The 26,357-nt window shown below is 45.7% G+C and overlaps 1 protein-coding gene across 1 annotated transcript in view; it reads left to right on the top strand.

The window, feature by feature from the left end:
* LOC147727494 (alcohol dehydrogenase 1-like) overlaps positions 1-26,357 on the top strand; it is a 288,449-nt gene that overhangs the window by 68,707 nt on the left and 193,385 nt on the right. The window contains exon 2 of the mRNA XM_086961571.1: positions 23,765-23,866. Within this exon, the coding sequence (XP_086817697.1) occupies positions 23,765-23,866 (102 nt within the window). The remainder of the gene's footprint in view (positions 1-23,764; positions 23,867-26,357) is intronic.

Raw genomic sequence — 26,357 nt, 5'->3', positions numbered from 1 at the left:
AATGGGAACAGTCCTGCCCGAACTGCCAGGCCAGGTCCTCCCTGGACTGGAAAGAAGCATCCTAGGACCGGTTTCAGGCTTTCAGCCCTCATCAGCCAAGATAGCTTGACTCCAGTGGCATGGAGAGCACCGGATCCATGTCTGGGCATACCCGTCCCACTCGGGGTGACAAATGCAAAAACAATTTATGGTCAGAATGCAGAACAATGTCATACATTCACCCCAGTACAGAGATCCCGGCCTAAATCCATCTATTTTTTGCTCACCATGCCATTCCAGTTTGGACCCAGCCATATGCGAATCCGTCTTGACCCTGTGCCCAATGGGAACAGTCCAGCCCGAACTGCCAGGCCAGGTACTCCCTGGACTGGAAAGAAGAATCCTAGGACCGGTTTCGGGCGTTCAGCCCTCATCAGCCAGGATAGCTTGACTCCAGTGGCTGGAGAGCACAGGACCCACGTCTGTGCGTACCCGTCCCACTTGGAGTGACAAATGCAAAAACAACAATTGATGGACTGAATGCAGGACAATGTCATACATTCACCCCAGTACAGAGATATGGGCCTAAATCCATCGTTTTTTGATCACCATGCCATTCCAGTTAGGACCCTGCCATATTCAAATCAGTCTTGACCCTGCGCCCTATGGGAACAGTCCAGCCCAAACTGCCAGACCAGATCCTTTCTTGACTTTGTTTCTTTAGCATATATCACCCTAAGTGGGAAGGGTATGCGCTGACGTGGGTCCCCTGCTCACTACGACACTGGATTCAAGCTAGCATGGCTGATGAAGGGTGATGCACTGATTCCGGTCCAGGGAGGACCTGGCTTGGCAGTTCGGGCTGGACTATTTCCACAAGGAACAGGGTCAAGTCTGATTTGCATATGGCTGAGTCTAAACTGGGGTGGTGTGGTGAGCAAAAGAATGATGGATTAAACCCAGAGCTTTGTGACTGGGGGTGAATGTTTGCATTGTCCTGCATTCCGTCCATATATTGTTTCTTTTGCATATGTCACCCTAAGTGGGGAGGGTATGCCCATACGTAGGTCCCGTGCTCACTACACCACTGGATTCAAGCTATCCTGGCTGATGAAGGGTGATGCCCTGAAACCGGTCCCAGGATGCTTCTTTCCGGTCTAGGGAGGACCTGGCATGGCAGTTTGGACTGGACAGTTCCCACAAAGAACAGGGTCAAGAATGATTTGCATAAGGCTGGGTCCAAACTGGGGTAGTGTGGTGGGCAAAAGAATGATGGATTAAATCCAGATCTTTGTGACTGGCAGTGATTGTTTGCATTGTCCAGCATTCTGTCTACCAATTGTTTCTTTTGCATATGTCACCCTAAGTGGGAAGAGTATGCCCAGATATGGGTCCCGTGCTCACTACACCACTGGATTCAAGGTAGCCTGGCTGATGAAGGGTGATGCCCTGAAACCGGTCCCAGGATGCTTGTTTCTGGTCCAGGGAGGACCTGGCGTGGCAGTTCGGGCTGGACTGTTCCCACAAGGAACAGGGTCAAGACTGATTTGCATATGGCTGGGTCCAAACTGGAGTGGTGTGGTGAGCACAATATTAATGGATTTAACTCAGATCTTTGTGACTGGGGGTGAATGTTTGCATTGTCCAGCATTCCGTCCATCGATTGTTTCTTTTGCATATGTCACCCTAAGTGGGAAGGGTATGCCCAGACATGGGTCCCGTGTCCACTACACCACTGGATTCAAGCTAGCCTCGCTGATGAAGGGTGATGTCCTGAAACCAGTCCCATGATGCTTGTTTCTGGTCCAAGAAGGACCTGGCTTGGCAGTTTGGACTGGACATTTCCCACAAGGAACAGGGTCAAGACTGATTTACATATGGCTGGGTCCAAACTGAGGTGCTGTGGTGAGCACAAGAATGATGGATTAAACCCGGATCTTTGTAACTGGGGGTGAATGTTTGCATTGTCCAGCATTCCGTCCATCAATTGTTCCTTTTGCACATGTCACCCTAAGTGGGAAGCGTATGCCCAGATGTGGGTCCCGTGCTCACTAGACTACTGGATTCAAGCTAGCCTGGCTGATGAAGGTGATGCCCTGAAACCGATCCCAGGATGATTGTTTCCGGTCCAGGAAGGACCTGGCTTGGCAGTTCAGGCTGGACTGTTCCCACAAAGAACAGGGTCAAGACTGATTTGCATATGGCTGGGGTGGTGTGGCGAGCAAAAGAATGATGGATTAAACCCAGATCTTTGTGAATGGGGGTGTCAGGGGTTGCTCCGCAGGATCCGGTTGCCGCAAGTAAGGGTCCACCTCCTGATAGAACAAAATTCAAACAAAGTCTGACATACAAGGCTACTCTCATTAGGTCTCACTAGGTCAGTATATACCTGCTCGGGAGAGTAAACATAACATAACTTCTAATAGCAGTCAAACGTCTCTCTCTTTCTTTCACACCTGTAATGAGAGGATAGGTCAGTAATTCATAGTCACCTATACACTAGACAAGTATTCTTATGTTCATTGTTATGCCAAACACATACCACAGTGAAAGAGAGAGTTCTCCATAAGGTGGGTTTCTTGATTATGTGACCAAAACTATGAATTCTTTCATACTTAAAACCATTCATGAAAAAGTATCTGTGTATTGTTGAGGGTTCCTTTCTGTTCCCAAATCACAATACCAGAAATGATAGACTGAACACTGGAGTGCAGGTACATTAGGAAGTCCAATTGTACTACAAACCATGAGTTACAATAAATGTCTAACAAACCGGTAAATGTGGCAGATCCTACCACCGTGCCCCGGTCGCATTTCCAAATGAGAGCACAACCTATACACAGTAGCGCGTAGGTGCGACCACCACAGCGCTCCGTGAATCTTTAAAACCAAATAAACAAGTACCTGAAAAAACTGCAGCACGTGGTTGCCACCACCACCGCGCTCCGCTTTGGCCCAAATAAAGAAATACCACTGGAATGAAAAATGGCAGCGCGTGGTTGAGACCACCACCGCTCTCCGCTGTTAAATCTCAGAATATCTAAACCAAGTTAACAACAGCACGTGTATACAATTACTACTGCGCTCCGCATGAAACTCCCACATGTATTACCAATGAATCGGTAATGCGTGGTAAACCAGCTTGACCAATACCAATCTGGTTTCAGGAAAGGATACAGCACCGAAACTGTAATCCTCAACATCATGGACGACATCTTCAATTCCCTCGACACCGGCAACTGCTGTCTCCTCATCCTCCTAGACTTGTCTGCTGCTTTTGACACACACTGTAGACCACAGTCTTCTCATCAAATCTCTCAAAGAACGGGCAGGCGCAGAGAAAGTGGTCCTTCAATGGTTCTCCTCCTTCTTTCAAAACCGTTCACAAAGAGTAAAAATCAAATCCTTTGCCTCCGAACTCGTTCCCGTTAACAGAGGCGTACCTCAAGGCTCCATTCTCTCCCCTCAACTGTTCAACATATATATGGAACCTCTCACCTCCATTCTGAAGAAAGCGAATATCCCCTTTCCTCTCTATGCAGACAATACACAGATCTACTTGGAAACCTCCTCCTTTAACGACATTCAAAGACTCCACAATACCCTCAATGAAGTCCAAGAATGGCTATCAATGAACCACTCAACCTCAACCAGGGCAAAACCGAGATCCTCCTCATCTCCAACAAGGACGAAAACCCGCAAATCGTTGAATGGTTGAAAGCTATTGATGCCCTCAATGGAAATCTCTCCATGGCAACCTCGGTCAAATCACTGGGAATCATCCTTGACCACAAACTCTACATGTCCAATCACATCAAGAACTCCGCCAAGAGCGCCTTCCTCAATCTGAATCTCCTTAACAAAATCAAACCCCACATCCCCGCCTCCAACCTCAAGCAAGCCACCCAAGCCCTGGTGTTATCCAGACTGGACTATGGGAACGCAGTTCTCACTGGGACAGCATACTCTCATCTAGGCCGCTTAAAATTACCCTCAATGCTGCAGCCAGAATGGTCACCGGAATCAAGAAAAAGTGGCTCCCAGTCGAAATGCGGGCCAGTTACAGAACTGCCTGCCTCACACACAAAGCCCTGTACACAGGGAAACCAGAATACTTAGCCTCCAAGCTCAAGAAAACCGGACAAGCGAGAAGCCTCAGGAGTTCCAACTCTCTCCTACTAATTCCCTTAAAAACACATAAACAAAAGACTGCTATCCGCTCTTTTGCAGGAAACGCCCCGAAAATCTGGAATGCCGTCCCAGTCAACATCAGAACCACCCCCTCCTTTCCAAAATGCAAAAGCCTCCTAAAATCTCTCTACCTCAACCGCGCATTCCCGAATGCAATCTTGTGACGCTCTCACCTCCACCAGACAGCCACCCATCAGCGATACCCCAGCGGACAGCCTTGCAGTCATTGCACAACCACTTCCTACCTCTTCCTTACCTCCGAACTCTCAACCCCTGGGTTGGCACCACAAAGCGAACTTTTCCAGCACTAGTCGTGCCTCCCCTAGGACTTTGAAACTACCTCATGACCCCTCCTCCTCCTCAATACCTCGCCTCGACCCCCTCGACCTCTCTACCCCAACAGCTCACTGCGAACACTCAGTAGAACCTCCTTTTTGAACATTTTCTCCCTCAGCGACTTACCTCTGACACTCAGCAGAATCTGTAAAGCTTACCTTTTGAAGTTTTTCTGTACTTCTCCCTCAATGCCTTTGCCCTGTATTTTGTCTCCTCTTCATCATATTGTAAAGCGCTCCAATACCCTCGGGTTTGGCTAACGCCAAATAAGACTTCCAAATAAATAAATAATAAAATAATAAATAACTCACTACCGCGCTCCGCTCACCCTTGAATAATCCTCTTACCGGAAATGAATCCCCGAAGGTGCCGGTAGCCTTCCCCCTCTCACAGATCCTGAGGGAAGAAAGAAATCGATGTACCGAAAAAGGAACCGTCCATCCGGAGATCCTCGCAACTACCACCACTACCTGCAATACCAAGAATAACGCGCATCAGCCGATGCGCGTTCGTGCCTGTAGTACTTCCTTTCGCTCAAGGATCATGGGAATTGAAGTTTCTTGGTGTTTCGGTAGGCGCAATTCGACCCGATCTGACAGGGGGCAAATGTTTGCATTGTCCAGCATTCCGTCCATCAATTGTTTCTTTTGCAGTGTTCTTATCAAGGCACATATTCTCATGGATGATGACACTATGAGAGAAATTGGAACAAAGCTTGGATCTTTAACTGCTGAACCAGTGGAGTTTCTAAAAGCATTTGCTAAGACAGAACAAGAATGTGGCTTTAAAGACATAGAAAAATACCTTGTGCTTGTGTGGAAAATGAGGTCTGACTGTCACACGTTTGGCGATCTTCGGTACAGTGAGTTCAAGAGATCAGTCCTGCTAAGGGACCTTCCACCGACGACATATTCTATGCGTGGACACATCAAAGCAGTGTTCTACTTGATCAGAAGATGTGTAAATGTTTTGGATCATGCATATGTAGAGAATCATCTGTGTGAATGAGGTTGGGAATATATTGATGGGGTACTAAAACCTACAAAATTTCTAAAGCCGTTACCCACAGAACTTACACATACATGTACTTGCAAAACCTATGCTACAAAAAGGTGCCCCTGTTGATATGCTCTTTTCAAATGTTCAACTTTCTGCAAATGTATCATGAGCGATTGCCGAAACAAATAAATAAAGTAAACTATGAAAATGTGTCTAAAACAGGAGTGATAAACATTATTTTTTTCATATTCAGATCATAAACATTGTTTGATGTATACATATAAGGATTTAAAACAAATATTATTTGTTTCATTTCTATATATGTCTCTTCTTCCTCTATTATAGCCGCCATTTTGGAAAATGGCAGAAGGGTTGCTTTGAGGATTTATTTGCTGGCTCTATAAGACGACTTGACCCCCAAAACCTATGTTTGACACCAAAATGAAGTATATAGGTCTCATGGTTCCTGAAATATGACATCACTGCAACATATCCCCCATTTTTAAAAATGCCGTCCAGAAACATTCGGCCCGGATCAGCAATGTCTACCCAAGCTAAATGACTTCTCTAACGATCCAAAAATATTAATCGAAAAGGAAAATCTCTGGACAGCAATTTTTTTACAGAAATATATCAGGGAGCCAGGATCAATACCTGAAGATGCTAACACAAAGCAATCTATAGCAAAAGGAGATGGACCTGAAGCCCTTTGCTGTTTTTAATTTGTCATGATAACAAATACCTTTTTTATTAAACACGTTAGCTCTGGCAGAAAGCTAAAGCTGACTTTTGCCGCCTAAATATATATGGATATCTGGAAGGTCTGTTAAAGAAGGTGGGGGTGCAGCAAGATGCCAAGAATGTTATATATCACAGTGGTGGGGGTTTGACCTGCTGCAAGGTGGTAGGGCAAATGTTGTATAGATCTCCCATAACTCCCATCTTCCACCAGAGGTGCCCTGGGATCAGTTGGGCATGGTTATGGGGGCAGCATTTTAGATGGGTAACTATGAATAATGTGCAAGGTTTTCACATTTGGAATTTGGGAACCTTTTAATTCTATATGTAAAAGACACACTCAAATACCTTTTGGGTTAAAAGACAAACACACACCTGTATAAGCACAAATTCTTTGTTTAGTATTGCTTAAAAAGCTGCTGGACTTTCATCTGTTACTGACATTTGCCCAACAAAATAAGTCAAAGATAAATCAATAGTACTCTCGGTGAAAGACTCCTGGTAAAGGTTGCACTTTATCCTTAGCTACTGGTGTTGTTCACAATAACCTTTCACTATCAGGTAAAATAGCAAATCATTGTCTAAAAAGTGGCCTTTAGGTATACTGTAATGCTTGCAGTGCAAATCAGTAAGTCCTATTCCTATCGAGTCATGGGGTTGGTTTATTTTTATTTTTAACTAGCAGCATAACGACACGCAGCTCGAAAATGCATTTTTCTGACAAAACTGGAGAGACTGTGTTAACTTCTTTTTACTTTCCTGTGATTGACCACTCTGTAAATGTTCACATTTGTCTTTGAGACAATTTTTCTAGGGAGGCCACAAGTTATAGCGTGCTTTCAAGGGTTATTCCGGTTGTCAAAGGCCCTGAGCCCGAGTATAGGTTCGAGCTACAGCTATTATAGCTCAGGGCAGAAGGGTTATAAGGCTATTAGAACACTCCACCCACTGAGCCCAAAATCCTTTAAATTAAAAAAGGAGCAACAGAAAGGCAAACATTGGAATGTTGGAGCAGAAGGTCTATAACAGCCATTACTAGCCACTAGCCTCCCCATGGCTTCACTGGAGCAATATTCAAATGTTCTAATATCTCTTACAATGGTATTGAGTTGATCTTAAACTTCCTTTCTCCACTCGCAGCACCATTGTTGTTATACAAATCTTTTCATTCTCCAACATCCCTGGACATATGGTTATATGTAAAAATATCATGATCAGAATATCGAATTGCAAATATATTGCATCCACGGTATCAACTATGAGCACATAATCAAGCTAAGTGTATAGAGAGAGGTATAGATTTACTATTTTATTTGTTCATAACAAATTTTTTTTAAAAGAAACATAGAAAGAAAATAACTCAAATAACATGTTTTGCAGACTGCGGTGGAAGTGGAAGATCCATTAAATTTAATTCTAGATTTACTATCATTTACTCCTCGTCTATATTGCTTGATGAAACCGCAGTCAATATTGTGCATGTAATACTGGTGCAGGTTGATATTTCGAGGACAATATTATGACTGCTCCACCCAAGTGCCACATTTATTTGATGTCAGTAGTCACTCTTTCCTCTGGTCCTACTCACTGCCTCTGCTTACACTCTTCCTGCGTTCAACCAAGCCCTGTTGTACCCACATTCATGCAGTACCCAGTCGCGATTGGTACCATCACCATGCTCTCTTTTACGTGCTCTCCCTTCATGTTGCTGCCTCTCCTACAACCTCTTGCCTCCCACCCGTTCACCTCCTCATCATTTCTTCTCTCTCACAGGCCACCCACTCCACCTCTCTCCTGATTCAACCGCTCTCCTTCTCCCTATTTTCCTTATACCCATCCTCTCTATTTGCTGCCTCGGCCCCCTTTCCCTGGGATCCATTCCCATCTTCTCTATGCGACACCTTATCTCTCTTACTCCATCTCTCGGTCTCCACTCCCTCTCTCCCTTGTCCCAGTTCTCTGTTTATCTAATTTACCTCTTGCTAGTGCCATCAATTTCTCTTTCACTATCTCATTCTGTCTCTTTTTCTTGCCCTTTTCATTCTCCCTTGGCAGCCTTGCTTTTTCTGCCTATATCCAATTCAGTAGCTAGTCTCACCCTCTCTCTTCTTCCAAACCATCCCTTTCCCTTATCCCTCTTCACTACGTTTCTGTTCCCTTTCCCTACTGGTATCACTCTCAGTCTGCTGCCTAAATCCCCCATCAGATGTCCCCATGTCTCTCTCTTTTTTTCTGGCCAGTGCTTAATTTGAGGTAGTGGGTGCAGGTGGGGCCCAAAGGCTCTCATTTCTGGGGACCAGCACTTATATTTGCTAATCAGATTTTGACCCAGAGCAAGAGAGAGAAAAGCACAAAAGAAGGAAAGAAGGAGGATGAGAAAGATGGAAATACAGTGACAAGGGAAAAAGCAGGAATGAAAAAGAACGTGGAAGAGTGAGATAAAGGGGCAGAGAGTGTCTGGTAGTGGATGAAAGAGGGATGAGGTGGAAGTAAGAGTACTTAGTCTTGGTATTCGGCACCCTTGATGTTCAATAGCACCAGTCACAGGAATTTGAGCAAAACGTTAGACCTCAGCACTTATTTTGTTTTTAAATCACGCACTGTTGCTGATCCTCTCCATTCCATTGGCAATCCAACTATCGCGTTTCTCTGTCCCTCACCCACTGTCCCTTTCTAGTTTGATGCATACTGGAAGAGGTCTTCTCACTCTTGCTGCCAAGATAAATCCCCTTATTCATAATATCTGAAATCCTCTTTGGTGAAAAGGGAAGAGTTGCCAGTGTGAACTATAAGGGTTCTTTATAAACAAACATTTCTATTAAGAAACGGAAAAGAAGGTGAGGGTGGGGAGGTGGCCGAAACAAATTCTTAAAGCTTCATTTGCACCCCTTGTTATGTTATGTAATGTAATGTTATGTTAATGCCATGTGTATTTGTAGTGTGTACGATTCACCCACGAGTGTATCCTGGTATTGAAAAGCTGGAGTGGCATGGGCTGAGTCAGGGCACAGAGTAGGTATGCACACAACCCATTTTTCATTAAGACAGCCCTCCACCTTTCTTTCTGGGGAGCATCTAATTAAGTAATTAATTGTGGGTTTCTAACGCGCTAGAATCGACACCCGAAGGAGTATCTCTGCGCAGTAGACCGCTGGGGAACCCGTCCTGGCTTTCCCTGTGAGATGGTCCCTACTGGGTATCTCCATGGTGAAACCAGGCATCCCCAGCGTATGTGGGGGGCCGTTGTGGAGATGAGGCAAGCTAATGCCCAGAGTTGCAGAGTGTGATCCCTGGTTAGAGTAGGCACTGAGGTGAGAATTATCGAGTCCGCTGACCCTAGTCCACGGCCCTGCCGCGTCGGGAATTTAACCCTGGTCCCGTCCTTTGCTCTCGGGTCTGCCGCCTCTAACCAGTGAGCCACACCACTCCACTAACACCAGAGCCAGTGGCCAGGGGCTGTCTATAAAGGGTCTGCTTTGCAGCACGGGTAGCAATTGAATTTCTATAAAATAAGTCACTTAGAAAAAAAAAATAAACCTACAAATTTGGAAAGTAGACTTTCACCAATTCAGACTTGTGAAACCCCGGACTCTTTCTTCAACATGGGGAGGAACCAATGACGCCTACTAGGAGGAGAAGGACACATGAAGCATTTTGTCAGTGATACAAAAGTGGGCGGCATTAGAAGTATAAAGCTAGAGAAAGGGATCTTAACTCAATTGTAAAATTGGTCACAAAATAATTACAGAGGCTGTGGCTATCTGATGTTATGTGTATTTATAGAGTGTTATCCCCTGTGAGGGTATCAAGGCGCTGAGCAGGTGTGTTAGCCTCGTCTTGAGGGGCAAGGGGAGGTTACAGGAAGATCCATGCCTTCAACCTCTGTGAAACTCAAGTAGATAAGAGGAGGCTGATATGTGTATTGGGAGGTTGTTCCACACTTTAGGAGCAATGTATGAGACGGCACAACCTCCATTTCTGTTTTTGTGTATGAGCACAAATAGGAGTCTGGCTAAGCAGAAGTGTCTGGCTGGTTGATGGAATGAGATACATTGTTCAGGTAGTTATTACCTGTGTTGCATAGTGCTTTGAATGTGTGTGAGAGGAGTTTGAACTGGACGCATTTAATTATTCGGAACTAGCCGAGCACTCTGAGGAGAGGATAAGTCGTACTGAGGTGTTCTGGATGGTTTATAGCCTTCTGATGAGTTGCTTGCCGATTCCTGCATAGAGGTGTTCCCATATTCCAGCCTGCTAGTGACAAGGATATGGGTGATGTTTTTTTTATGGTGTTGGTAGGGAGCCATTTGAAGATCTTCCTCAACATTCTCATAGTGCGGATGCAGGATGCTGTGACGACATTGATTTGTGTGGACATGTTGAGCTTGTTGTCAGTGACGATCCAGAGGTTCTTGGCATGGGAGCTGGGGCTGGGACTGGTGCTAGGTCTGAGGTCAGCCGGCCACCAAGTGGAGTCCCAGCATGAGGTGTTTTTTCAGAAGATCAATACTTCTGTCTTGTCAATGTTGAGTGTGAGTCAGTTTGATTTAATCTGAGGCAAACTCGGTCATGAATGCAGTGAACTTGTTCTTTTTGTTTGGGGTCTTGTCCCAGAGGGACAATGTGAGTTGCATGTTGTCAGAGTATGAAAGATTGTTGTTGTGGGAATGAATGATGCTCTGTAGTGGAGTCATATATGTGTTGAAGAGGGTGAGGCTAAGGAATGAACCTTGAGGCCCTCCTCAGAGGAGTTTGTAGGTTTCTGAGGTGAACAGTGTTAGGCTGACTGGTTTAGTTCTTTCTATTAGAAAAGAGCAGATCCAGTGGAAAGTAGTATCTTGAATGCTGATCTTGTATGCATATTTGATGAGAGTGGGGTGTGATACCTTTTGAAAGGCAACTGAGAGGCTACTGTCTCTCCTCTGTCCAGGATCATGCGGATGTCATCTGTGGCAGCAATGAGTGCTGTTTCCGTGCTGTGGTTCGGTCTAAAACCAGAATGTGTGGCATGTAGTAGCTTGTGGCTGATGAGGTGGACAGTGAGGTGTCTGTTGATGAGTTTCTTTAGAACCTTGGCCAGGTATGATAGGAGGGAGATCAGTATGTCATTTTTTTAGCTTTGTTGGATCGGTTGAGGGTTTCTTGAGCAGGATGGTGACTGCTACTTGTTTCCAAACTTCCAGGAAGGTGTCTGACTTGATGAAGGCATTGAGGATCGGAGTGAGGGCTTCGCTGATGGGGATGAGTCCTTAGTTGATGGCGTCGTCGGTCAGTGGTTCAATGGGGCTCTGGAGTGGATGGACGTCATTGTAGCTGCAAGCATGGAAATCCTATAAAAATTTTCACAAATGATGTCACTATAAAATTTGCTTAGAGAACCAAGAAGTTCCACAATTTTCTACTTCCATGAATTTTTGCCACCATTTTAGAATACAGCTTTGTACAAGAAAGGCATTAATAATTACATTTGACTTTCAGTCAATAAAGCCAGGTTTGGTGAAGTTTCAAAAGATTATTTCCTCTTTTCAGTAGATTTGTTGCTATTTTTGTTCTTTTTATTCAAATTAGTGGCATATCGGTTACAGAAATATAAAGAAATAAGACTGGTTAGGGCAAGCATAGAGAAATAAAGACAGTGTGTTCCATTCAGAGTATAGTCCCTATTATAAACTAAAGGACCTATCCTATCCTAACAAGAACCCATAAAGAGTTCCTTCTGGAAAAGAGCAAGTAGATTTTGGAGCAAATTCAGATAACTATGGAAAAGATCGCACTCCCCATAAAGGGTAGTTTTCAGATTCAGCCGAGTTCTCCCAACAATTGCGGTAGCAACCTTCTATGCGGGTGAGAAGGAGAGAATGACAGCTGTAGCTATAAAAAGTATAAAAACGAAAAATCTGCTCACACAGGGTAAGGAAACAAAGAAATCACCATAAGCAGTAGCTTACACAATTTGGGCTAGCACAGCAAGGTGCTAAAGGGCATGATAGGGTAGGCATGCATTGAATGCCTCAAGATGAGTTGAGTCTCTCTAGCTAGGAGCACATACTATATAGAAAGCAGCTAAACATATTGCAAAAACAGATGAATGTGTCATCGGCGTCCAATGGTGAGAGATCTGTTGATGGTCCATCGTCTTCGTCCTCAATTCCCACAGTAAATGTTCATGTCAAAATGAAGTCAGAGATGGCTAAAACGTATTACAAAAAGTTACATCTATGAAGGTTCTCATGAGAATCTTTTGCAAGCCTACTCTGTACAACAACGAGCTACTCTATGAAATGAAACATTTAAATTCTGGTATGTCTTGGTTGGATCACAAAATGTAAGCTGCAGCAAGCATTTTCTTTTGATTAATACCCTTGTTCATGATGTATATGTGGCAAAGAATGCAATCTACAATACAGTGATATCATATTGTGTGAGGAAAGATGGAATACACATTCAGAAAATAGCACATTTCACAAAAAGTCAAGCCTTAGAGTTTGAATATAACTTTAAATCACTATTTTATAAAAAGCATTTATTTTCTTAAAGGGATAGAGTAGAATAAAAGTGTAGGGCGGCCTCATAAGTGGAGAATGACAGAAATGAAAGCACATTTTCTAAAGGATTAAATTATTATGCATTTTCCATGTTAATATTTAGTATGTTTCTATATTATTGTGTGGTGATATTTTCGTAAAACCTTTTCTGCTACCTCATATAATTCGTTGCGTCTCTGTTGTGGTGGCAGGCCACGTAGTCCAGGTCAATTTTTTATTTGAGACTTGCAGTGACTTCAAAGGGGTCCGGTTGTGGGTCAAAGTGATTTTGTCACAGAAGAAAACTGATACATCATGGCAGAGGCCTTGAGAAGGGTTGATGTTGTTGGATGTGGCTGCAGCTGCAATGAAATCTTTGATGTTGGCAAATATTCCTTGCTGTTGCTGTTGCCTGCGTTGATGCGATCTGTGAGGTTTGTGCACTTGGGCTTCCGGATTTGCTGGTGGTAGTGTCTCGAGGCAGCTCCGAACATTGGGCTTGATTCACAGAACTAACTTAAGACAAAATCCTAAACTTACTACTTTTGGTATTCACAGAACGTACTTACTACTTTTGGTATTCACAGAATGCAATTACTACTTTTGGTATTCACAGAATGGATTTACGACTACTAACTTTACGTCTGCACTCGGGCCTGAGATTCTGGCCCGGTGGTAGAGTTTCCGGCCCGGAGGTGGGAATTCTGGCCCGTAGGTGGAGATTCCGGCTGGTGGCGGAGATTTAGCGACGGCCGAAATCTCCACAACAAGGTAAAGCTGGCAGTGATTTGTGGCTTGAAGGTGAGGTGCCTCATGTAGCTGGTTTTGGTGTTCATGGTGTAGGTGCAGCTGAAGGTGTCCTTGTATATAATGGTAATTATGATAGTTGGACAGCACCCTTCAAAAGTATCACATTTGTTGCAAAGACAGTTATTAAGAACATACAAGCCGGTGGGAATGGCTGTGACAATGCCCGGTGCTGAGACTGCATTCAGCTCAGTTTCTGTGAGGAAGTGTAGATCCTGGCCGTGATCGTGCAGCAAGTCCCATATATCTGTGGTGTGTTTGTTGAGGGAGCTGTTGTTGAGGAGCATGCATGTAAGCGCGGAGTGGTGTGTGCATTTAGGCGGGTGGGGCAATGTTGGTGTGGGAGTTTTGTGTGTTGGGGGAACGAGTGTGCATGAGAACCTGCAAGAGGCACAGGTGAAGGCTCATTCCGTGTTGTGTGGCACTGTAAGTGTCGGCCAGAGCTGAGAGCATGGAGTGGCACGGTGGGTAGGTGGAGGACCAGGGGTCCAGTTGCTGGGGCAGTCCAGGCATGGACAGATGCAAACGAGCTTGCCTTTGGTGCACCTTTGGCACTCTAGTGGTGCACCTGCTGTGTGTGTCCTCTGTGCATCTGTGCTGCAGCAGTCCGTAAGTAGGTCCTGGAAGGGGAAGGGGAGTGGGAGGCAGGAAGCGGGAGAGCAGGAAACCGTCAAAAAGGAGGACAAGTGCATGTAGGAGTTAAGAGCAGTGGGGAATGGGAGATCAAAAACAACACTTACGTTGAAAGCAGAGTAGCAGAGAAGCAGTGAAAAAAGTCAAAAGTAATGGCGAAACAAATAAGGCATAGAGAAAGCACAGAAGAAGAAGGAGATTATAATGAAACAGAAAGAAGAGCAGGGTCAGACTGGGACAGAAAATTGGCTTGGGCACTAAAATAAAAGTGGCCCCCATTAGTGAATTAACTGAAAAAGAGGCCCACATTTGAAAATCGGAAGAGGTTTGAGCTTGTAAAGACACGCTGTACAACTGTTTTGCAAGGTATGCAAGGCAGCATGCATTTGTGCTTGCTGCAGGCAGTATTTATTTCAATGCCAGGGAATTCAAAAGTAACAAGCATTTACAATGCAACGGTTTCGCCTTTTCAAAAGTTAGAGCTATTGGCATTGTAAATGACAACATTTGTATTTATGTGTTGGTTTTGAAAACAGATAAATAAATGGCATTGTCATTTACATTGCCAATAGCTTAATCTCTCGCAAATGTGAGACCTATTTTACCCTACTGGACGAGCTCAGCAGACAGCAATTACTACCACACACACACACCCAGAGCCACAGACACCCAGAGCCACACACACACAGCCAGCCACACACACCCAGAGCCACACACAGACACACACACCCAGAGCCAAACACACACACACACCCAGAGCCACACACACACACACACCCAAAGCCACACACACACACCCAGAGCCACACACACACACACACACACCCAGAGCCACACACACCCTCACACACTTCGATAGACCCTCACACATACCTCCAGAGACCTTTATGGAGCCTTAAACAGACCCTCTTCTATAGCCCCCAAAAGACCCTCGCATAACTCATCAAACTCACACATACCTCAGCAGACCCTCACTGAGCCCAGAGAGACCCCCACATAGCTTAACACCCATACCTGAATAGACTCTCACAGAACCCTAAGCAGACCTTCACTTAACCCTGAGCAGACCTTCACATAACCCTAAGCAGACCTTCACATAACCCTAAGCAGACCTTCGCATAACCCTAAGCAGACCCTCTTACACAACCGTACGCAGACCCTCGGGCTAAGCAGAACCTCACACCTAACAAAAGCCCATCACATCCCCGAAAGGTCTTCCATAGAGCCCTTAACAGACCCAGACTGTGACAAGCAAGCACCTGGAAGCCTCTGAGTTCAGGCGCTGTAACTATGAAGTGTGGCCATCTTCAGACATCTATCAACCCATCCATATGCTACCGTGTACGGTGGCCTGCGAGGGTGTAACTATACAGCCGGATTCAAACATGCAGGCAAAGCAAAATACAATGATGTGCAAAGACAACATTATACATCAAATGTCGAAAGGACAGAGAGTTCGCGCTGTGCACGAGCTGATGGAAAAGCGTGAGGCCACTCCCCCAAAAACCAGGAGAAGGGATAGAGTGCTGCGCCTACCTGAGCTGCCGGCGCCTGGTCCATTCAACAAGCAAGGGTTTTGTGGAGATGAGTACAGGATCACACAGAGTGTCGGCGAGAAACTGAGGAGATCAGCACCGAGGAAGTTCCCGTCGTAATCTCAGAGACACAGCCACTAAACTGCAACACTAACATGCATCTGTATTCATGATACCCACATCTCTCTCTCTCCCACCCCACCCCCAGCCACTCCGCTCCAGACCATGCCGCCACTCTCTATTCTGGACTCAGAGGGCGCAGACAGCAGCCCAGACCACCCGTCAGACACGCACGACCGCAGCATGAAAGATGCACGTGTGTTAAAAGGAGGAGCCAGTACCTTCTTTCCCTGGTCGGCGCTCACTTCCCCACGGGTCCCTCTCAGTGAGGGCAGGCGGGGCAGGGCTGCGAGGAGGGCTGGTGAAACACTGGAGCTCTGTGCCTGTGCCTCGCTGCCTGGTGGCAGTGTGTATATATAGCCGGTGTTTGTCTGTGAGTCTGTGTGTCTGTGCGTGAGAGGGAGGGGGCGGTCTGTGAATAAGTCCGCTTCTCCGGGACTTTCTGTCCTGCGCCCCTTTCCCAAACTGCCATGAGACAAGCTGGCATTGCAAAAATGCACCGGGTGCCTGAGTCAGGCTCGGCGCGAGTCCCCTCAGCCGGGGAGGGGTACAACTTAAGCTGGAGGGCGGGATTGAGCCCCCAGAGTCAGGGGTGCCCTCCTACCCGGGATGAGCAGGCTCCAGAGCAGCCTTCGGAAGTGTTCGAGAAACGGCCGTCCTCCTCCCGGGAGCTGCTGTGTCCGGGAGATAAAAGGCATTTTAAAACAAGCACTGGCAAAGTCCAGAGGTCTAACCTTTCACTGCAGCTTTTTTGTCATGCTCATAGTGCAGACAGAAACACAGGCGACTGGTTGAATGCATCATTCTTTGTGTCATGGGCTCGGTGCAGCAAGATGCAGTAACTCATCTTCAAACGGCACTTGTGCTGTGCTTAGAGCAGCAAGGCGCACGAACATAGTGCCAATGTCTAAGTCAAGATTACCGAGCGATACAGCAAGGGAGACGGGAGCCGCGTCCCGGAGAGGTGAGGCTCCCATGGCCGAGGTGGGATCTGGGCCTCAATGAGTGGAAGCCCCACAGAACGAGAGCCTCAGAAATCACGAGTCACTGTGATTCCCGAGTGAACAAATTACAAAAGCAGACGTTAAGTTACATGAGGCAAAAGTGACAATTGTGAGCAAACAAAATACACGAGGTGCAAAAGGTACATTACATATACGAACTCGAAAGTTTCAAGACGGAGCTTCGCAAGTAAGCTACTACCAGACAAATGACCAAAACAAACCTTAAAAAAAAAAAAAACACCGCCCACCGCCGCAATGACGTTCGCAAAGGGGCGGAGAGCGAAAAAATCGCCGGAACGCCCACAAATCTGCTCGGGGAATTAGTGACGCATCTCTGTTCCAATGGCTAGCCTCTATTTATGGAGCTAGCCAATGGAACAGAGAGGCGGGACAAAGCCCCATACTGATTCTCAAAAGTTTTCGCCTGCGCGAACTTTGCTGTGCAGCGGACGCCAGGCGAAACCTAAAAACTTGCCCAGCGGACCATAAAATAGGCCCTCAGAAAAGAAAATGGCACACAGCCTTACCTTTCAGACCGGCCCATCTGTCACTGCCTGATTGCCCTATAGGCCAGTCCATCCCCGGAGAGGGGCACAATAACAAACGTAGATGGCAAGAAATTGGCAAAACAGACAGTGGCAAAATAAACAGTGTCAGACACACAATGAGGTGGCAAAACAGACATTTGTAGATGGACACTGGCAAAAACAAACAGTGGCAAAGACAAACAATTAAGTGGCAAACAGAGAGTGGCAGAACTATTGATGATGCATTTAGGCCAAAAAACATGTTTAGTCCATATTTAGAATGTTGTCTCCCACCTGCTCCCATATACATAAACATTTATATTAATATAAAACTCACTAAGACAACAGACTAAACAAGCATTGGAAATGCAATAGGTCTCGCAGCATTAGAGTTAGTGCTTTTAGAATTGTTTATGGGTTTTTTTGTAAATCTTTAGCATTTTTGTTTCCTGTAGCCAATGCTAAAGAATAAAAAAAAAAAAAAAGCCATAAACATTTCTAAAAGCTCTAACTCAAATGCTCCGAGACCTATTGCACTGTGTGAGGGTGAGGGGTTGAGGGTGAGTGAGGGTGAGTGAGGGTGAGGGTGGGTGAGGGTGAGTGAGGGGTTGAGGGTGAGTGAGGGTGAGGGGTTGAGGGTGAGTGTGAGTGAGGGTGAGTGAGGGTGAGTGAGGGTGAGGGTGAGTGAGGGTGAGGGTGAGTGAGGGTGAGTGAGGGTGAGGTATTGAGGGTGAGTGAGGGTAGAGGGTGAGAGAGGGTGAGGGTGAGTGAGTGTGAGGTGTTGAGGGTGAGTGAGGGTGAGGCGTTGAGGGTGAGTGAGGGTGAGTGTGGGTGAGGGTAAATAAGCAACTGCAAGATGACCAGTACACCTTTGAAAAGTATCTTCCAAGGCGGGTAAACACTTATCAACACATTTATTTGTAACTTTTGATCCATTTGAGCTAGAGACAATTTTTTTTTTTGTTAAACTGTGCAGAAAATGCACCAGATGATAGATTATGACTGAGGCAACTGCGGCGAATCCTTAACTATGTGAAAAATCTGCAGCCACAGAACCACATAATTCTAGTGCCCCTGCCTACAGTGAAGTTAGCCAAAGGTTGACCTATTGCTTGATACTGTAATAGAGAAAAGAAAACGTCAAAGATGCAACAACAAATCAGTGGATGATGAGGGATGACTGAAAGACCCTCTGAGGAAGTACACTGAGTATATCATTTTATATATTGGTTAATACCAAACCTAAAAATAAAAATAAAATACTGTGACTCTTAACTGCACCCTGTTGCATGCTGGTGAGATTTTCTTTCATCAGTATACAAAGTCCATATGTTTACATGTTCAATTCCTTGCTCAATAGCAGTTTTGTGTTTTAGTGGGTGAGTTATTTTCAGTGCAGCAAAATGTAAATGCGCCCTGAAATTTTAACTAGCCCCCGAACTTCATCTGCCCACCGAACACCAAGTTCACAACGTTAATGTCCTTTTAATAAGAAGAATGAAGAGGTTATTAATTGTGGCATGTGCTGTTTCGTTTCCAGATTAACGCAAACTAATAAACAAAGAGGTCAATCCGAAAACAGGCCCAGGATTCCACTGGGAGCACCCGTATGTTTCATGGTAAAACTTCATGCGAGGAAATAGAATAAAGACGGATTCATCGCGGATCTGTCGGCGCCAGCCTGACAGGAATGAGTCAGGCCTTCCCAGACAAAACAAGAGGCGGGCAGCGCGATTCACACAGAAACACAGCCACGCTCGAGTTGGCCAGCACATTTTCTGACTTGGACTAAAATATATATATATTATAACACTCGCCAAAACAGGTGCCAATAGTGTCGGAATTTTTGAAACCATTTCATTATTTACCTTTCACGGGTCCTTTTTGCCTTGATTTTAATTAAAAATGCTTTACAGAGGCAGTGAATAAAGTTACAAAAAACACTTTCCGGCCTTCCCCCTTCATTTCTCTATACTGACGTTTACCTTGTGCCTGGGCACGCCCTTCTCGACATATGTTCACGGGCACATCTATGCTTGGTTAATCAGATATAAGTTGTATGGTCTACTGGTCGACCCAACAACTCAGAAACAATAAACGCATAAGGAGTGGGGAACAGGAAAGACACACATGATCGCGACACAACAAACAGAAATAGGTCTCTGAAGACAGGGCCTGCAAACACACAAGAAAACCGGTCTGCTAGCAAACACCATTACCCAGAAAAAGCAAACACACATGGACTCGAGCACACAAAGCAAAGTTAAACTCAAGCACAGCAAAGACGAAGGGTCCAACGAACACACGCACACACCACCCACACACACGCACACTCACTCACTCACTCAGAAACACGGAAAACGGCACAAATTAACCCAGGCATGGAAAATAAAAACACATAGGAACGGTAAATAGACACAGACCCGAAGAACAGCAAAAAACATGTTCCGGCACAGCAACACCGAGGGACATGGGCAAAGCAAACATGCAGGGACATGTATAAACGAAGAACTCTGGGGAAAGCAAAAAACGAGCACACGAAGCAAAGTTAAACTCAAGCACAGCAAAGACGAAGGGTCCAACGAACACACGCACACACCACCCACACACACGCACACTCACTCACTCACTCAGAAACACGGAAAACGGCACAAATTAACCCAGGCATGGAAAATACAAACACATAGGAACGGTAAATAGACACAGACCCGCAGAACGGCAAAAAACATGTTCCGGCACAGCAACAACGAGGGACATGGGCAAAGCAAACATGCAGGGACATGTATAAATGAAGAACTCTGGGGAAAGCAAAAAACGAGCACACGAAGCAAAGTTAAACTCAAGCACAGCAAAGACGAAGGGTCCAACGAACACACGCACACACCACCCACACACACGCACACTCACTCACTCACTCAGAAACACGGAAAACGGCACAAATTAACCCAGGCATGGAAAATACAAACACATAGGAACGGTAAATAGACACAGACCCGAAGAACAGCAAAAAACATGTTCCGGCACAGCAACACCGAGGGACATGGGCAAAGCAAACATGCAGGGACATGTATAAACGAAGAACTCTGGGGAAAGCAAAAAACGCGAACCACAACATAACAAGCCTTGCTATACGCACAGGAAAGACATGTTAACACAAGCACAGTAAACAAGTCCCAGTCCATGGTGGAATGTGGTTGAAAAAAAGTGAAAGAGAAAGCAGGGTAACCTGACCCAGGAGGGGGGAGGGGGGAGGGGGGAGGAGAAATGCGACATGGCGGGGAGGGGGCGGAGCGGGGGAGAGGGTGTGTGTGTTGTTAGGAGGGCATTGCTGTGGGGAGGGGGGAGGAGAAATGCGACATGGCGGGGAGGGGGCGGAGCGGGGGAGAGGGTGTTAAGCAGCAGGGTACAGACGGCTGAGGGAACAGACGGCGGGCAGGGGAGGGGGCGGAGCGGGGAGGGGGTGTGAAAGCAGCAGGGGCCTGGAGTGCGGCTGAGGGAACTGATGTGCACGCGCTTTTAAGCTCAATGCGCATGCGCATTGAGCTTAAAAGTCACGGGCACTGCAAGGAATCGCCACGATTCCTTGCAAGTTGGGGAAAGAGTGGATAAGTCCCAATACTCTCGCTTGCTCGATGCGCATGCGCATCGACAGGCGAGACCTAAAAAGTAAAAGATGAAAAATATTTTAGATAAGGGCTGAGCCGCTATGGGTTATTTTCCTTACAGAAAAAGGTGTAGAAGTTGAGCATCACAACTATCGTTCTGAGTGCCCAGTAATGTGGTCACTTTGGGAATTACAACTGATGCAGTAAATCTATATATGGTATCACCATATGTGGAATTACCTCAGGGGAGTCTGTGGACAAATGACCGAGTGAAACCTGGATACATTTTTCCCCAGAAAATAGCCCAGAATTCAAAATGGCAATCAGAAATTTAGAGAAACAACAATTCTAATACTATTTTCCATTCAGCAGGGAATTACACGTGAACCTGAAGTAGTTTGCATTTTGGAATAGCCGATGCCCATGGTATTGGAAATTCCGGATGCAAATTAACTCCTTATGAATTCTGGACACATTTATAATACATGGAATTCTGTAATCCCTGTGTAAAAGGCAGTCTCTAATTTCCTTATGATTTTCGACTTGTGACACACCCAGTCTTTGATTGCGAAGAAAATACATCAGAATTCAACTATTATAAGTTATTACAGATGAGTTCTGATGTCACAATGCCTGTTGCCAAAGCCAGCCACCGAGGTGAAACGCAGGTCAGGTCAGGCCGAGGAGCTTAACTGAAGCAGCTGCTTAGCAAGGAAACCTGAAGGTCACCTTGGAGTTGGAAACTCCTCTTTGAATTGATATCTCCGTATATTGTACAGTAGAGAGTACTTTATCCCTTATATAATGAGGGCCCATATCTAAAGCTATAAATATCTTGCAGACATTGTAAAAGACCAGACTCCCCCATATTAAAATTATAAATGTTTATTCTTGTCTTTTTTAACAAAAATTACTTTCATCTGAAGAAGCAGTACTGTGAGATCGCACTCTGAAGTCTCTTTCGTGTCTGCTGGTGAAAGGAAAAATAAATTTTAAACATCCATGTCCCATCCACAAAGTCTCCTAAGAAAGTAAGACACCATCTATTTTGGGACCCTGGCAACACTGTACTAAGGTATCAAAAACTTAGGGCGCAGTGCAAATCCCAAAAGCATGGTCTAAGAAACATAGATCTTTAAGAACCTTCGACTCGGGCTGCTATGTGTCAGCCTCGCTGATCAACTTGGAGACCAATCAAAGTACCAGAATTAAGAAAATTAGTTAAAATGTAGAAGCCTAATTAAAAGTTATGCAGTGCGCTGCGTGACAGGTAAAGGATAGAAATGCGCCATATTTTGGGCAATACAGCGCATTCCTGCATTTTCCTCTGCGCCGGCCCCCTTTTGGCAACCTAGTACCAATGCAGGCACCCTTGCGTGCCTGTATTGCATGCAGGATTGTTTTTTTGCAGGAAGGAACACCTTCCTGCACAAAAACAATCCTGAGAGGCATATTGCCCTATCTATGTGTACTGCAGAATGCAGTAGACATTGAAAGAAGAAGTAACGAGGAGAAATAAAGATATTTCTCCACGTTATGCCTCTCCAGGGAAGGCATATCTTTTTGGCTTGTCCCCAGATTTACCCCTTCTGGTAAATCTGGGAATGCAACAAAAACCATAGGAGTTGCATGGGAACACCCATGCAGCACTCATTGGACGCCTTTCCAGGGCAGAGTAACGCAACCCAGTGATTTGTGCTGCTTTGCCTTACTCCAGATTTATGGAGACATTCAGGACCACGCAAAGGGGCTTTGCCTGTCTTCATAAATTGGACTTAAGGTTTGCTTCACTCTTGCACTACGATACGTGGTGTAAGAGTGACGCAAACCAAGTCGTAAATAGGCCCCTTAGTTCTTCAAGAATTTAATTTAATTTAATAATTTAATTTAATGTAATTGTGGGTTTATATAGCGCTAGGAATCGACTCCCGGAGGAGTATCTCCGCGCTTCAACCGCTGGGGAACCCGTCCTGGCTCACCCTGAGAGATGGTCCCTAATGGGTATCCCTAAGGTGCGACCAAGCATCCCCGGCGGTCTGGGGGGGCCGTTGTGAAGATGAGGCAAGCTGATGCCCAGAGTTGCCGAGTGTGGTCCCTGACTGGAGTAGGCACCGAGGCGAGAATTATTGAGCCCGCTGACCCAGGTCCACGACCCTGCCGCGTCAGGAATCGAACCCTGGGCTCAGGCCATCCTCTGCTTACGGGTCTGCCGCCTCTAACCAGTACAGGACGACCTCTCCCCCAAAATCTTTCCCATCAGACACTCTAGAATTACCCTAACTAAATGTGCCAGATGTAGGTACCAAGAGGGTTGAAGGACTGTTTCTCCCCAGATGGCGTATAATATGGCATCCTCAACTGCCACCTAAATCAATCTCTGCAAGGGCGAAATGCACTACTCAGTAGTCTTAAGGTGGCATGTAGATGGCAAGTAGGATATTAAAAAAGTGATGGGAAGTATGTTGAAGTTCGTTTCAGATACTGGCAAATACTTTTGGGATCATTCCAGTCTGTGACACCAAAGTCTGCATTCATGCCCCATTCTTTGGGCAGAACTCAAAATAGGTGCTATTTTTGGAACACAGTAAATTCAGAATGCTGCATTATCAGATTTTATCAGCAATAAATATTGCAAGACGCTCTGGGGCTCTCGTAACCGAGGCCTATGGTACCAAGTCTAGATGATATGTAAGTGTGTGTTACATCTACATCATCTGTTGGACCACAAATACACAACTAATAAAAATATCTCATCTTTTTCCACAGGTTATAAAATGCAAGGCAGCCATCATCTGGGGGATTAACCAACCATTTTCCATCGAGGAAATTGATGTTGCGCCACCAAAGGCACATGAAGTCCGTATCAAGGTATGTGGCAAATGGGGAATGTGTTGCTTTTGGATTTCCATGTGTTCAGTGCACTGGTCCAGTAAAAGATAACACTTTGCTGAAGCATAGGTTTCTAAAACATAATATGAAACTTCTTGCGTTAAGATGACTCCGCAAAGCTTAATTTGTAAAATAATAAGTGCCAGGACCCTAACGAGGAGGCCACTGTAGCTTGCACCACCTTTTGCCCCCTCATCGCTGCAAATGACGGTGCCAAAATAACTATTAACCATCTCTCTCACCTGCATGTGCGACCTTTCAGATTATATCTGGTCCCCAAAGCTAAAGGAGTGGCTGGGCAGGCAGGCATTAATATTTGTAATGTATATTGTTTATTCATAAACAACCATTGTTCTGTTCATCTCTAAATTAGATGAGCAGCGGCACCATGTGGCAGGGTGTCATAAGTGTGGTGATGGCAATTAAGTGCCCGTGCCGAGCACTGGAAACCACCGGATCAAATTAAACACTGACGATGAGGAGGTAAAAATAAACTTCATCAAATTCAGCGACAAGGAAGGTCTAAAGACAGATCTCTGGAACTGCTTAAATGTCAGAACTTGTCTCAGCAGGATCGACCCTCCTCAGTACAGGGGATGCTGTGGTCTCAGCTGGTAGGAACATCCCCACCCAGTAGTTCAGATTACTATTTGAGCCCTAGCCCTCTTCTGGGGGACGTCGGTTGATTGACCGACACGTTTTTTCAAAAGAGAAGGTTGCTTCTAATATTTGTATATTACGACAGTTAGTCAGACAACACATTATTTTGCTTACAATATGCCCAAGAGCTTCAGCTTTCTCAAGGCACTAGTCAGTCATGTATTGCTGTGTTAGTAGCTGTCAGGTCCAAGATTTCTTATCGTAAATATATACCCATTTCCAGAATTGAATCCGTAGCTTGGCATTCCGATTTCGCATCATTCTTTCCTGTCCGTTTCTCATCTCATCAGAATGCACAATGTCGCCTTTGCATCATGGAACGTGAGGAATCACCTTCGTTAGTTGTACTTGCAGTTGGGCCTAAGGCACCAGTTTCAACCCGAGAGTGCTATTGAAACGTTATTATTGCACCACCATGTACCGCTAATTTTATTTGCAAACATTATGTTATCATATTTATGTAGTTGAATGTCTGACTATTTTAAATAAGTTTTGCTGAATTTACACATATGCTGATTTTTTCTGAATTTGCAGATGTAATGCTTCATTCACAGTTTAAACTGGGTGCTATATTTTTGTCACATGAAAGGTGCCTAAAGTTTGATTGGCCAAAAGTAGCTTAACCTTTGAGTAGGACTTCTTAGTTTTAAGTCCCTAGACTTACCACAGTTCCAATCTTGGGGTCTGATTATGTTGGTGGGACCACCACCAACAGGCCATTGGTGGCGGTCCCACCAACATCCAGCATAGTGGTCCGACCGCCGGATTATGATGCTGTTGGTCAAACCACAGCGGTTGGAAGGACTGACTGATGTTTCTGATGGGCTCAAGGAGCCCGTCGGGGCGTCGGTCAGATCGTAATCCCTACAATGAAGGCAGTGCCTGGGCAGGCATCACCGTAGGGATTACATGTCCCTTTCCGACAGCCTTTCCAGGGCAGTCTGACCACCATGGAAAAGCTGTTGGAAAGGAACTTTGGAGGCCCTTACCAGGGCCCCTGTGGGCCTCTGCTATGTGGCCCTGGGGGCACATGTGGTGCCCTCACAAACATCCATGCACTATGTGACAGGCACCACATGGTGCCTGGCACATGGTGCATGGATGTTTGAAAAATTCTCTTTACATTGCGACTTGTGCAGCAGAACTTTCCCTGGGCCGCTGCTCAAGTTGCAAAGATAAACAGCATTTTACAACCACCTCCATGGCAGTCGTGTCATAATTGGGATGTCAGGACCGCCAAATCCTTGTCGGATGGCTTAGTGCCTGAAACAATGGTGGTCAGAATGCCATCCTAATGAGACCCATTGTTATATCTTTATTATGATTTTTCCGGCAGCCATCTGGTGGTTCTCCATTTCTCTGTGTTGCCAGTCTAGCGTTGATGTGCTGTACTAACAACTGCCATTTAAAGGTGGTAGTGCCAACAATGCACAGTGGTGCTACGCCAATGTGCTAAACGTAAAAGTGTTTTTGTGGCCGGCGGTGCCCTGGACCATCCTGAGGCCAGTTATGCTGCTCAATTTAACTCCTGCAGTTGCCAGGGGCGGATTGGCACCACGGGCACTCGGGCATGGGCCGAAGGGCCAGTGTCTTAGTGCACTCTGTGGGCTGGTTTTTCCACCTTTACCAGCCCAAAGAGAGCACTGAAAGGGAGAGGAAAGCAGCTTCTCTGTGCGGCCGGCCGATCTGCTGTGGCCTCTCCTTGACCCCCTGCCCTGCCAAGCAATCATGCTGATGGTGGGCTGGGGAGGGGTGATTGTGTGCCAGAATCGGCCTCTCTGGGGGCAAGGTGTCAGGCCTATGAGCCATT

Source organism: Lissotriton vulgaris, chromosome 3_1 (genome assembly GCF_964263255.1).
Source record: "Lissotriton vulgaris chromosome 3_1, aLisVul1.2, whole genome shotgun sequence".
NCBI lineage: Eukaryota > Metazoa > Chordata > Amphibia > Caudata > Salamandridae > Lissotriton > Lissotriton vulgaris.
Note: the sequence above shows the minus strand (reverse complement) of the source record. Positions and strands in the feature narration are given on the sequence as shown.